The sequence below is a fragment of the Gambusia affinis genome, linkage group LG19 (assembly GCF_019740435.1).
Source record: "Gambusia affinis linkage group LG19, SWU_Gaff_1.0, whole genome shotgun sequence".
NCBI lineage: Eukaryota > Metazoa > Chordata > Actinopteri > Cyprinodontiformes > Poeciliidae > Gambusia > Gambusia affinis.
The window spans coordinates 7,355,147-7,368,596 of NC_057886.1; the positions used below are offsets into that span (position 1 = coordinate 7,355,147).

General features: G+C 38.1%; 2 protein-coding genes across 12 annotated transcripts; both read left to right on the forward strand.

Moving 5' to 3' along the window:
- Window positions 1-8: 8 nt before the first annotated feature.
- LOC122822250 lies at window positions 9-6,361 on the forward strand. Of its 4 annotated transcripts, none has more exons than XM_044100752.1 (11): window positions 9-128; window positions 1,169-1,412; window positions 1,598-1,660; window positions 2,153-2,286; window positions 2,389-2,442; window positions 2,532-2,910; window positions 3,872-3,948; window positions 4,280-4,316; window positions 4,400-4,546; window positions 4,789-4,909; window positions 4,996-6,361. In XM_044100752.1, exons 2-11 carry the CDS (start codon window positions 1,235-1,237, stop codon window positions 5,186-5,188), a joined length of 1,383 nt encoding a protein of 460 aa, XP_043956687.1. In that variant the 5' UTR covers window positions 9-128; window positions 1,169-1,234; the 3' UTR covers window positions 5,189-6,361. The 4 variants fall into 4 exon arrangements, with proteins under 4 accessions (XP_043956687.1, XP_043956688.1, XP_043956689.1 ...); XM_044100753.1 differs by having other exon boundaries at window positions 4,789-4,897; XM_044100754.1 differs by having other exon boundaries at window positions 4,837-4,909.
- Window positions 6,362-6,488: 127 nt separating this feature from the next.
- On the forward strand, window positions 6,489-13,166 carry LOC122822251. 8 transcript variants are annotated; one of them, XM_044100757.1, is made up of 12 exons: window positions 6,489-6,742; window positions 8,441-8,483; window positions 8,570-8,762; window positions 8,914-8,982; window positions 9,202-9,335; window positions 9,425-9,475; window positions 9,553-9,814; window positions 10,671-10,756; window positions 11,198-11,242; window positions 12,100-12,262; window positions 12,340-12,445; window positions 12,533-13,166. In XM_044100757.1, exons 3-12 carry the CDS (start codon window positions 8,597-8,599, stop codon window positions 12,756-12,758), a joined length of 1,308 nt encoding a protein of 435 aa, XP_043956692.1. In that variant the 5' UTR covers window positions 6,489-6,742; window positions 8,441-8,483; window positions 8,570-8,596; the 3' UTR covers window positions 12,759-13,166. The 8 variants fall into 8 exon arrangements, with proteins under 8 accessions (XP_043956692.1, XP_043956693.1, XP_043956698.1 ...); XM_044100758.1 differs by having other exon boundaries at window positions 8,574-8,762; XM_044100763.1 differs by lacking the exon at window positions 8,914-8,982 and having other exon boundaries at window positions 8,574-8,762; window positions 11,198-11,243; window positions 12,110-12,262.
- Window positions 13,167-13,450: the final 284 nt, after the last annotated feature.

Consider the following 13,450-nt stretch of genomic DNA (forward strand, 5'->3'; position numbering starts at 1 on the left):
AAAACAACGTCACCGACGTAGCAGCGTAACGTAGCAATGTGTTGAGCACGCGCGCGTGGCTTTTGAGTGCAGCCGTTAACTTCAGCTTCAACCACGAGAGGCGTTTTTTTCCACTCCTGTGTTTTCAGGTGAGCGGACGCAGCGAGGACTGTAATTTTCCACCGCCGTAGCACGGAGAAAAAAAAAAAGTGGAAGTGATTTTTAAGTTAGGATTAAGTCGTTCCGTTAAACTTGCTGCTAACAGCTGTAGTTACACGCACAACTCCTTCTTGTTTGTTAATTGCTGGGATGCTAGCCGCGAGACAGTGCAGATTACTGGAGGAGTTCTGGTGCTCTGAGGATGTAGTCAAACTAATATTTCGTGACTGGGAAAAACATGGATTTTTCCAAGCGTGTGAATAAGTGTGAAACAACGAATATAAAAAACATCTGTCTTTTGAAGCTGTTTCCTCCGTTGCAATTGTCCAACATAATGTAAAATGTCGGAAAATATTGGTTGATTTTCCTAAATAATTGTTTAAACTCCCAAAGGGCGTTTCACAATTCTGCTATATTGAAATTTCAACCGCGAATCTTGCTTATCTATCTAACTTCTGAACGAGAAAAATCACAGCTCTAATTGGGATAACAGTCTTTTTATCTGCAGTCATAATTAAGACTGACTGTGATTAAGATCCGAAACTGTATTAAATAAGCTTTAATGGAGAGGGAAATTTGAATAATTTTCAGTTCTTAAGTAATTAAAACCTGAGACGTGTTTCAGAACAGTCTCCTTCAGCCTTTGTGCTCGGCTTAAATTTAAAATCGGTGAATTATCAGAAATTCTGGGCAGTTGTGATCACTTTAATTTGTATCTGTGAACATAAAGAATTTGATAAGAGTTCATCTCTATACGTTGGAGGAAACGCATAATAAATAGGAAGTTTGTGCTTTCTTTATTGAAATATTTTCACCAAGGTTGTTGGGATTCATTAATGTATCTGAATGCAAACAGTGGTTTTGGGTGGCTGGACTAAAATACAGAACTTTGCTCAAAATTTAAAGTTAAAAAGAACATGACTAGGAAATAAAATACCGGGGAATATTCAACTTGTGAGAAATGTTTGGGATGAACCAAAATGTCATTTAGGATTACTATACTGTTTTTTGTCTTTTGTTGTTTTCCCAGACTTCTTCTCCTGAAATAGTTTCTTTAGACCCGACTCCAAGGCGGAAAATTGTTTGGCAAGAAAACATGTCGAAGAGAAAAAGGCCTTTGCTGAAATCCTGTTGTGTACATGAGGAAGTGGAAGAGAGATCTGGGGACAGAAAGTTTGGCTTAAGGCAAGCAAGAGCTAAATCTTTTAATGTGTACAGTAACCAAGGTGATGGGAAGAAGATGATTAAAGAGAATGGCATTACAAAGCAAAATGGTGAGTTTTTTTTAAAGGTAGGTGTTACATTTTGTCTTTATCTTTTTTGTTTGTTTTTGGGGTAAAACAAAAGTCCTACCAGGCATTTAAAGTGTAATTATTCCACAGTTATTTTACATTTTTAATGTTCTGATAGTGAATGTAGAAATAAACTGTCCTATCATTTGCGGCTTTTGTCCTCCTAGGAATCTGGTTTGTGACGTGTGAAAACAAAAAGGGAATTATGGATGTAGAAAAGCTGAAAAAAGGTGAGAAAAAGAAGTTATGCAAACACCCAATTTAAATGTTTTTTTGTTTTTTTTAATAACATGTATGAAATTGTAGAAGAATATCAGTGTGATTATGAGTAGGTGCCGTTTGTGATGTTACACAGCCAAATATTAACAGCAATAATGTGGGTTATTTGGCCTGTCACAGTTACAAACTAAATACGTAGTTGGCTAGCCAAATATTTTGGTCTGTAGTTAGCAAGCTAAATATTTGGTTATGTAGTTAGCAAGCTAAATATTTTGCTATGTACTTAGCGAGGTAAATATTTTGCTATGTACTTAGCAAGCTAAGAATTTCGTTATGTAGTTAGCAAGATGGAACCAAACTTATCATTTATTTCGGAGGTTAAATATTTAGCTCCAATTTAAATATCCATCCATCCATTATTTAAACACACTTACTTGCAGGGTTGTGAGTGGGGCTGGTGTCTGTCACAATCTATACAATCTATGATTTTGGTCTGATTTTAGGTGAGAATTGCATAGAGTGTCAGGGCCTGTGGTTTACTCCCCCGGCCTTTGAGGAGTTTGCAGGACGAGGAGCGTGCAAAAAATGGAAAAACAGCATATGCCATGAAGGAAGACCTCTGACCTATTGGTTTGCGGTAATTCCTTTTTTTATTTTATTTTTTTTATTTTTCTGTTTTGTCAACTTAAGTAGATAAAGTCCTAAACAAAAGTTAATCGACGTATGTTGGATCTTACAGAACGGTATTCTGTCCACAACTGGATATCAAAGAAGAGGAGCCGAGCCTATGAGGGTATCTTTCCTACATTTAGCATTAGCGAAACGATTTATTAAGTAATTATGTTTATTCTGAGTTTAACTCATTCCTAATTCTTACAACAGATGGTTAAGGTTTCATCAAAAAAAATGGAAAGCAAGCCAACAAGAAGCGTCCACAAGTTCCAGGGAACAAAGAGCAGTAAATATAAGAGATCTTCCACCTCGGTGACCCGGAGAAGCATCTCTCCAGGAGTTTTTATCCCCTCGGTAGAGGCAGAAGTACAGCCTGCACAGGATCGTGAGGGAGGTCATATTAAAGATGACCACAAGCAGTCCGACAGGCACGAGTTTCTGAAGAGAGACCAAAAAACTAGGGATGAACCGGATGAGAGAAATGATGAACACGGTCTAAACTCAGGAGATGCTGAGGACGAAAATAAAACGGACAACGGGGATGTGGTTGCTGATGCTGATTACCTGGACGACCACGGCGACGCCAGAGGTGATGTTTCTCACAAAAATCATTTTATTGAAGTTACTGCTGATCCCAGTGTTGGTGGAAGGATTGGTGCCTTGCTTTTCTGTAAATTTGGAGAAATATGGTATTTTTCTTCTCCTTAAAAACTTGACATTTTTCCTCTCACTCTGAATATTAGATACGTTTTAAGTTCCTTAGTTTAACTAGAAAGCAAACTATTTACATGGTAGATGGGACTGGAAGATGTGATTTAAAAATTAAATCTCAAATTTTTATTTGAACATACAAAATCGGATTTTAATCACTTTTTTCTCTCTTTTCCTTAAAAATAAAGGATAAATGTTCTTAATATTATTGTAGCCATTTTCTAATTTGATGTATTGTCACTTTTAGGCTAATGTCACTCTGAACTATGGAAACCTACTATGGGTTAATAGTAAATCTTTGTCAAAAAATCTCAGAATTTTTTTTTGATTATTCTCAGAAATTTGATAGAAAAAACTGAAATTTTCATCTTAATCTGAGAATTTTTTTTCCAAAAGTCAAAACGTGTTTTCTAGAAAACTTCTGAGACTTTTTTGGCAGAAATTTACTCCTCCATTTTTTACAAAATCCTGTTTTTACACAAATAAAATAAATAAATAAAATATATTCAATTTATCAGTGAAGTTTAATCACTCAGTCGAAATAATTGATGGTCATAAAACCTAAAAAAAAAATTGCTTTTTTTCTTCAAAGGGTGAAATAGATTTCACTCCTCCAGATAAATTATACTTAGTAAGTAATACATGGCGATGGCTGCATCATACTGTGGGGCTGCTTCTCTTCAGAGACGATCAGAAAATAAATAGAGCCCATTTGGGAAAACAAAATACCATTCAATTACGTTGACGTTTGCTGTTGTATATTAAAATGTGAGCAAGTGCGAAGGCTGTAGGCAGCTTTTCGAGAATTCGTATTTCCGAATGTTTCTTCTGTTTTGCAGAAAGTCGCGAGGACTTGGACGCTGCCGGAGCCGAGGAGCAGAGGAAAACTGAAGCGATCATCAGAAGGCTTTCACAGGTAGAGATGGCAGACCGCATGCAGGTGGTTTAAATGTGAAGTTTGTTTCAGCAACTGACCAGCAAATCGATTGGAAACAGGGAAGCCGTGCTGTGAAGAGAATAAAACTCAGGGGAACAAAATAGCGAGAGTGACCTCAGTGAGTCAGACGTTCACATACATCACGGTCCTCATGTCGGAGTAGCTCTGTTATGTTAGCTCTGATTCGTCCTTGTTGCTGACTTTTATTCTGAATTTATTTTGGTTGATTTTTATTTTTACATTTTTTTACATTCCTTCAGCTCATGGAGTCTTTCTGCTTATTTTACACTCATTCTGCCTTCTTTTACAGAGGCAGAGAGCCTGTAAGGCGAAACGGCGTCCGAAAGGTTTGTGATTAACTCGAGTAACTTCTCAAATCCTCTTCAGGTAAACAAAGTAAGTATTTTATTGTGTTGTTGCTTGTGAACAGGTGCCTGGTGTGAGCCTTTGGAGGAAAACACACACATTGAGGAGAGTGAAGGCGACTCGGCCGTCGCTGAAGGAAACGAGTTGATCAGCGAGAACCTCGGTGCTTCCTCTGCAGAGCTCGCCGTTAGTAGCAACGGTGACAAGACAGGTAAGGCTCTGTTAGTTAAAACAAGGCTTTCATGAGTCTTTTTCAAAATATTTAAGTAGATTTATTATATTTTGACATTGTTTAAGGTGAGGAGAAAGATGCAGTGTTGGATATGAGGTCACCTAAAGATGACCTCAAGTCCACTTGTCAAGAAGTTCAGAAACTAATAGATCAGTCATTTTTTCTAAAACAAAAAAGCAGCAAAAAACTTCATTTTGTGTTGTTTTTTGGTTACTTAACAAGTCTTTCTGTTGCACCTGCAAACCTGCTGCTTCTGTCTGTTAATAAAGAGGTTAATGAGAAGGACGCAGATGGAGCCAAACCGGATCACGACGAAGCAGAATTAGAAAGGTCAGAGACATGGTAAGATGAAACGCATTGCTCCAGTCAACAAAGTAAGCAAATATACCAAACAAATGTTTCTTCCCCCCCCTCCCCCCCCTCAAAAGCATCAGAGTCTCAGACTGTCCGAAAGTCTCAGAGAAGATGGAGGACGAAGGAGCTTTGGGGGTCTCAGACGGCTCCGACGTGGATGCAATGGATATCGATCAGCTGAAGAAGGAAAAAATAAAGCTGCAGCTTAGAGTTTTAAAGTTGCAAGAGGAATGTTACACCCTGATGCTAAACAACTTAAAAAACTGACAAGAAAGGTTTTAGTGTCAACTCTGTGAATGACTAGTTAACCTTATTTTTTACATTTTACTTTACTTACTTATTTTACAATTAGATGTGAGGTTTTGGTAATTAGCACACAAACCATAAAATGTTATGAATGCAGATTTGGTATTGAAAATGTGCCTATTTGATAATTTTTACAGCTTTTCTTTTTAAATGTGTTCCACATTGTGTAATTTCTTTATGAGAAAAAGTCACAGTTGATAGTTGCCAAAGAGACAAGACAGATGGTAGCAATGATAAAGTTTGAAGTTTACAGAAAAGTGGAGGAAATGAAAAGAACTGAGCACAGCAGCTTCAAAACGTAGCTAACCGGCACCCCACAGTGGAAGTTAAAAGCCCTCTGTGGTTTGCCCCTCCTACCTGTAATTCACCCTTTGTTAGAAAAACGGTAATTCAAAACACTAAAGTTTTGTCTGCATGCATTCAGTTAGATGTAATTTCTGCTCCAATTCTGACCGGCATTATTACTTTGACGAACAAAAAAACGCTGGTCTCTCATTTCTCCAAACAGCTCTGCAGTGGTTGTTTAAGCTTCACTTTTCATACAAACAGTTTGTATTTTACTAGTGATGGTTTAGGTATCTATAGTTTTATTTTTATCAAATTCTTCTACGCTGTTTCACGACTTCAACTCAGTTTATCTCAACGTCTTTACAGAGCTCACATTCAAACATGACAAGTTAAGAAAATATTGAGTGATTTTTACACTTTTCATAAATAGCATTTACAGGTGGAAAAGTATTACTTTTTCTAATTCCCAAACATGATTGCCAGAAGGTCACCTTTCAAGGTCAAGGTGTTATTATTATTATTATTATTATTATTATTATTATTACTACCTATTAGTGCAAAACTGGCAAGCAATCTTGGAAATCTGAAATCTCTAACCCGTTAGTTATCTTACAGTTTTGAAAGTGGTGTGAATAACCCTGAGGAGAAAATAAATATTTACTGTTACATTTCATGCATTCAGCTGTTTGTAGCTCTTCTGACTATATTTTGCTTTTGGTGCTTTTCCTCACACTGTGCTAAGAATGTTTCTGTTTCTTAGTGTAGATGTCAAATGCTGCTGTTTCCAGGTCTGTCTCAAGTTTTCTACTCGGTGTTAGTTTTCTTATATTAAATAATCAACCAAACTTCCTGCTCCTGTTTTACTCATTTTCTGCAACGGCAGCTGAAGCACACAAGTAGTGACCGATGATGCGTAAGCATCTGAAGCAATGACGTATTCTGTTTTAAATTGTCACACCTTTTCTTCTGTCTGAAACGTTGCTTTATTTATTTTTTTCTCATGCCAGGAAACATCTGGTTTCATTTTTAGCCCTTGGACGTCGCTGCACGTCCTTCGGCTCTGCTGTGTTGCTGCGGTTTCTCCATGACTCACTTTCTAAGACTCTTAAATTCAGGCATGCTGTGATCCGTCTCGTTCTCGGAGGAGGAAGACGACGTGGGGCGTGTCTGCAACCGAAGTTTCTGTTTCGTTTTCCGCAGCAGAGGGAAGACGTTCGCTGTTGATTCGTAAGTTTTCTTTGGTTCTTAAGACTTTTGAATTAATTTCAAGCTGTTGTGGGGTTGTATTTGTTTTTTTTGTAAAAACCACAGATAAGTGAGTTGGACCAATGTGTAGGAGGGAAATCCTTTTGATAGCTGCTTGAAAACAAAATATTCATCCAGTAGACGTATCTCTGGAAGACGCAACTGTTTTTGGAGCATATTTAGTAATTCTGTTTGGAAGGAATGGGGTGATAGAGAGTAAATTACCTTTAAGGGTTGATAACTAAAGATATTTTTTTATTTGTGGCTTAGAAAGATTGTTGGTTGCAAGAAAGTGAGTAGAAAAAAAAAAAGTCCTCAATTTTTTTGACAGTTGCTCTAAAATTAACGGGCTGCTTAAAGAGTGGATTTCAAATTCAAAAATACTTTATTACCACCAAAGGCAAAGTAAATAATTTAAATGATTTAACTTTAATTTCTAGTGATGGTTAAAGTTAAAATATACAGAAAGCCACCTGAGCCTAAACCCAAATACCGTTGTCTGAACACGTCATTTCAAACAGACGTTTCAAATAATTCGTCCAATCACGATTTATTGGAGATTTACCACTTCCTGTGAAAAGCAGAGTTCAGTTTCATCAGACGCTTCCGGGCCTGGTCTGTGCCAGACCCGCAGAATCTTTAAACACAAACCCGTCTAAAATTACAACGAAAACAAAAAATAGAATAGTTTAATTATAGAGACGGTTTATCTACATTTTTAACTTTGAGAGTCTTTCTTTCTTTCTCTGCGCTCAGCTCCTATTGGATAAACCAGCAGCCACTTATATCCAACCAATTGATACTAATAAAGTCAAGGATAAGGTGTATTACTGAAAAAGTAAGTGTAAATATACAACATTCAAATTTCAGAGGCATTTTCAATTCAAATCCTGATGGCACATATTTACTTCTGTACAAGGATATCTGGATCTGCTATCAAGGCATTCACTAAACCATTAAACATTTACAAAAATATTTATACCAGTATATAATAATTATTTTAAACCATAATAAAAATAGTATTTATTTTTATAAACAAACGGAACCTTGTGAACTAGTCTGCCTTTCTTTAAAAAAAAGACTCATATTTTCAAAAAACAAAAGAGTAGATCGAATCGCCAGCTTGTCAAACTTAAACAGCAGATATAAAAGTTGCTTAAACAAAATAACATTGTGGTGACGTCTTCCCTAAAGGTGTAGTTTTGCTTATTTAGTTTTAAAATAAAGCTCTTTTGTTTAAAAGGGTTAAGTTTTAAACGGACTAAATGTGGAAGCCTGCTTTCAGATTGGACATCCAGGAGATCTGTCTAATTAAATAAATCCTAAATAAAATATTATGTTAAATATTCAGAGCAAAGGCAAAAAGGAGGGTTTTAACTACAGACTTTCCATGTAGATAAGGAAAAAATGGAGGAGGAGCTGCACTCAGTCAAATCGAACAGTAAAACGTTTCTATGGTCGGTTAAACTGAACATTCAGCAAATCAAATTTATTCATCATCTTCCTCAAACTTTTAACATTCGTTTTGTTTTTCTCACCAAACTTTATCAGCGTAGTGGGATGCTCCTAAAACAGTTTTTGAAGTTTGAAACTGAAGCCAATATAGAAGAAACTGTATGAAAATATGTTTTATTAAAAACTTGACAATTGCAGTAAGTGTAATCTCCTGTCTCATCACAGCGAAACCTAAAATCCTGAAGGCTGAGACAAAAGTTCCCCATGGGTAGTGACAGTATTTTTTATTTTATTTCACGGAATAACCGGCTATGTTTACATTTCCTTCAATTTCTAAACGGTTTGTTTCTCAAGACAGACTGCAGTGAGTAAGAGGAGAAGATGAAGAGAAGATCTTCGCTACGGTCCGACTCTGGACAGGAAGAGCGACGCTTAGACACAGAACACAATCTGAGAAAAAGAAAGAGCATCAACTATCACGATGACGAGGAAGATTGTTATTATTATTACGAGGAAGACGACTGCAGCCAGTCACTGACACACGAAGGTATCCGGTTTTTTTAAACGAATCCACGCCGCTGAAGGCAAACGGGACTTCAAGCATTTCAAACCGCGTTTCACTGAGAGAGTAAAACATTTGCATTGGCTTGAATTGCTGAGGAATATTTGAGACATAAACTGGCTTTTCTGTCTGCAAGATCGAGAACTGTGGCCTGTAAGCTGTGGGGACAAAATGGGGATAATGGATGTCCAAAAGCTGGCGAAAAGTAAGAACATCGAGATTGTGTGAAATGATTCACCGGACCGTGGCAACAAGCTAAAGGTGGCGGGGTTTAGTGGAGAAATGCCCTCATGTTTTTAGGGGATTTTTCAATGTTATGTCAGGAAATTCATGAGGGAAAACATCCTGTTATGTAAATATTAAAAGCAAATTCAATCTCCACAAGTTTTGAAACCACAAGTGCATGTACCACTTCGCTCTGCAGGTGAGGAGTGTATCGAGTGTGAGCGCCGCATGTTCACCCCGCCTGCCTTTGAGGAGTTTGCAGGAAGAGGCTCAGCTAAAAAATGGAAACACAGCATATACTCTGATGGAAAACCTCTGCAACATTGGTTTGATGTAACCTTGTTTTTTTGTTTTTTTTAAGCACCTATTTCAATAAAATACAGTTTTTCTATTCATTTAATGAACATTTTCCCTCCTCACAGAAAGGCCTTCTGGACACTGAGGGATACAAAAAAGGGGCAAAGACGTATAAAGTAAGTGAGTAACGCTCGGATGCAAAAACAGTTGTTTTTTTTCAATAACACTATTATTATTTTTTTTTGTCCAACAGAAGAAAGGTAAAACATTTCAGAACAATGGAGATAAACCAGCTCATCATTTAAGCCGACGCGACGCTCCAGGAGCAGGAGAGTCAGGAACAGAAGCTACAGACGACTCTGAGAACGACAACTGGATCCATTCAGGCTCTGGACGCTGGTTATCGAGGCCCGAGGAAGAGAAAGAGAGAAACGACTCCGACCATCCGGAGGAAAACCAAGATGAAACGGAAGACGACGGGGATGATAACGATAAAAACCTCTGTGCTCCTAACGGTAATCTCGTCTTCTTCTGTTTTGGATTTTCCCTTCAGGGATTGCCACAGCGAATCGTCTGTCTCCATTTAATCCTGTCCTCTGCATCCTTCGCCTTTACACCCACTAACTTCAAGTCCTGCTTTTTGGTCTTCCTCTGAGCGTCCAACATCAACTCCCTTCTACCAGCGTAATAATTATCTCTCCTCTAAAGTATCTAACACCAGTTGACCCTCTGATGTTCTCATTAATGATCCTGTCCATTCTTGTCACTTCTAGAGGAGAACCTCAACATCTTGAGCTCTGCAACATCTTGTGTTTTCCTCAGTCTCTTCTCTCTACACCAAGCGTTGCTATGGACCCTAAAAACTTAACGTCCTCCACCTTCTTCTCTTCTACTCCCTTTAGCGTTCCACTTGCGCCCGAATCATTCGTGTGCATGTATTCGGTCGTGCTTAAACCGATCTTTGTTAATTTTCCAGCACATGCCTTCACCTCCTTTAGCTTTTCCTCTGCCTTCGTCCTGCTCTGACTGCAGATCGTAATGTCGTCTGCGAGCATCGTTGTCCTGTCTGACCTCATCAGAGGAAACAAGAAGGGGCTTGGAGTCCAGCCTTGGTGCACTCCTACAGCACACCTCACTGCTGTCTAGCAGCTCTCCCGAACCACTCCAGACCTCCTTATGCTTTCACAGTTCCTCTCTTTCTCTGACTCTAAAGACACACTGCAGCTCCCTCTCGCCGTCTCTCTACTTCACCATCAACTTAAAACGACACATTCTTTCAAATCGTTCAAACAAAAGCTGTTCCTTCAGTCGGAGTTTGCATCACGACTCGTGACCAGTGATTGATTTCTGAAAACGCCTCCTCTGTTCCAGAACCTGATCCGAGGTTGATCATCTCGACACCTGAAAAGCTCGCGTTGCAGATGAACTCGGTTGTTCTTCTCCAAAGAATGTCAATGGTGAGATGAGCGGCTGAATTTATCCAGTGGTTTTTACAATATCACCCAGGTGCGCTCTTGGTTATTGAGAAAAATATCTTCCTCTCTGAAAGATTTCCACTTTAAATGTACCGTATATGTAAAGATATACCTTCTGAGTCAGACTTTTATTGCAGCCCAATGGCAATAATATAGAAATGTTAGGAACACGTTGGAAGAAATGGGATAAAAGCCTTTTTCATCTCCATGAGAAGTCAAAGCTTTGATTGACGATCTAAAATATTCTAACACGAACGGATCAGAGGAAGAGTTGGTTATATTGATACAGAAAGAAGTTTGTTTCTGATATGAAACTAGATATTAGGAAGTACAGTACTGACATGCCAGCTGATGTTGGGTCGTCATTTTACTCCGTGGAGGTTTTCTGTGAAATCTGGTTTTCTCTTCTGTGTCATTTCACAGGCGAGGAGTCGCTGTCAGACCGCCGCTGTGGTGCATCAACTCAAAGGTTTATGAGTTTTAATAGGTCCATATTTTCACAACCTTCTCATTTAAACTGTTTAAATCAGGACTTATATGGATGATTATATAACAAGGTTACAGGCTGTGCAAAGTGAGAGTTCATGTGTTAAACTGACTGAAGATTAATACGTAAAATGAAAACTAGGGTGTGAGAAGTGCCTTTGTGAGCCTGCTGCTCTATTATTAAATTGAATATGATTTCAGATTTCTGTATAATGTTTGTCCAGGTTAACTTAAAAAGTGAGCTGTTATTGTTACAGGTTTAATTTTCCAAACTACAGAACGGTAATTGTTAGGGATGCACAAATATGAACATTTGGGTCGATGTTGATATCCGATATTAATACTGCTGCTATGGCAGCTTTTATCAATATTTTCTTTTATCCGATTACCCGATTAATCGTCAGAATAAACAGATTACTAGATTACTAAGATAGTCATTTACAACTACTACACATGTTGGAAGGTGATGATACAGTACAAGCCACAAAGCAGCTGCTCTTAAAACATAAAAACACTAGCAAAGCAGCACAGAAACTTTATGCTCACAAACAAAGATTCCTCTGTTCCTCGTTTAACTTTTGCACAAAGTATATATTTGTGGAAAATAATATTTTACTGGTTCTGACTGTTTTTGCCAGAAAAGGTCCAAATTAATTCTCTGCAGTAAGAGACAGTAAAATAGGAGATTTGATCTAATTTAGTATTCACTTACGTTTTTGACGTCTTGAGGTTTTCTGGTTTTACCAGATTTTTCGGTGATGCATTTTCACCATGTCTGATAAATTGCTCTGAGGTTCTTAAATTTCTTAATTTAAAACCAAATTTTCTTTCCCGAAAACGATGAGGAAGGAGCCGGAGATTCGGAGATGAATTCCTGCGAAAAGACAAAAAGCAGTGAGAGAGAAAAGCTCGTGCGACCGGTGGAAAGTGAAACGGCAGACGTGGCCACAAACACTTCTCCCCAACAAGAACCGGTCGAGGAGAAAATCCACAAATTCCTGGGTGAGTACACAAACCAAACGCAAGGTCAGTGGCAAAACTTTAAAATTTGCGGTGCCTACAATATTTTTAGTTTGCAGGGCTTTCTGCTGAAACTTTGACTACGCCCGGTCCGAGCGCCTGTGACAATCGCACAGCTGTGAGCTGCTTGGACCAATTCGAATCGCAGACGATGTCAGAGACGAGGTAAATTGTAGGAGTTCGTTTACTTTGATCAGTGGTGCCGTCTGAGCAAAACGGGCCCGGAGTTACGGCGTTCCCCTTTCCTCCCAGAAGCGTCTGCGATTCGGACAGCACTCGCATCTCGGACCAGGTGGAGACGTCAACGTCGGGGGTCCTGACCGGTTCCGATGCGGACACGATGGATCTGGGTCAGCTGCAGAGAGAGACTCTAAAAACGCAGCTGGAGGCTGCAAGAGTACAGAAGGAATATTACACTTTGAAATTACGTCTTCTACAGGTTCAGGTGAAAGCTGGTCGATTCAGTTCATCGATGTAGGTTGTGATGCAACTTTAACAAACTCTGGCAGGGATGAAGCATTTCCTGTTGCAAGAAAAAAAAAAAAAAAAAAGAGTTGAGAATTTTATCATCACTGTGCCAAGAGAAGATTTAGATCATCTGTGGAATTAAACTAGGATCCCAGGGATTAAAATAACGTGATTGGACATTAATTTTGAACGGAGACTGTTTGTTTTTATATGTATCTGTAAATAGAGATGTATATAGAGAGGCTATATTTTAAGATATAACAGATGTTACCTATAACAGAAGTTATAGGTAACATGACCTTTTTCTTCCTGTTACATTTAACATAATTATGTTACAAGATGGTTTTCTGACAATGTTGCTTAAAGTTTTTATTTGTTTTGTTTCAAGGTGGAAATAAAAACTGTGGATTGCTTAAAATGTTTCCATCAGATGTCTGTCGGGACAATTCCCTTGTCTTTTCTAAAACAAAGTCAGTCGTACATATCAGTACCCAAATAATCCAATAACCTTAAATTCATTGCTTTGAAAAGGAAAGTTTTCAACTTTAAAGAAGTCTTTTCAAGAAAAAGCTCCTAAGAAACAAGACGGCAATAAAAAAAATTTTTTTTTTAAATGCTGCAATGTAAAATTATTTTCATTTACATTTTATTACAACTGCAAACTGGAGTGGATCATATTGAGATTTTTTTTTTTTTTTTTTT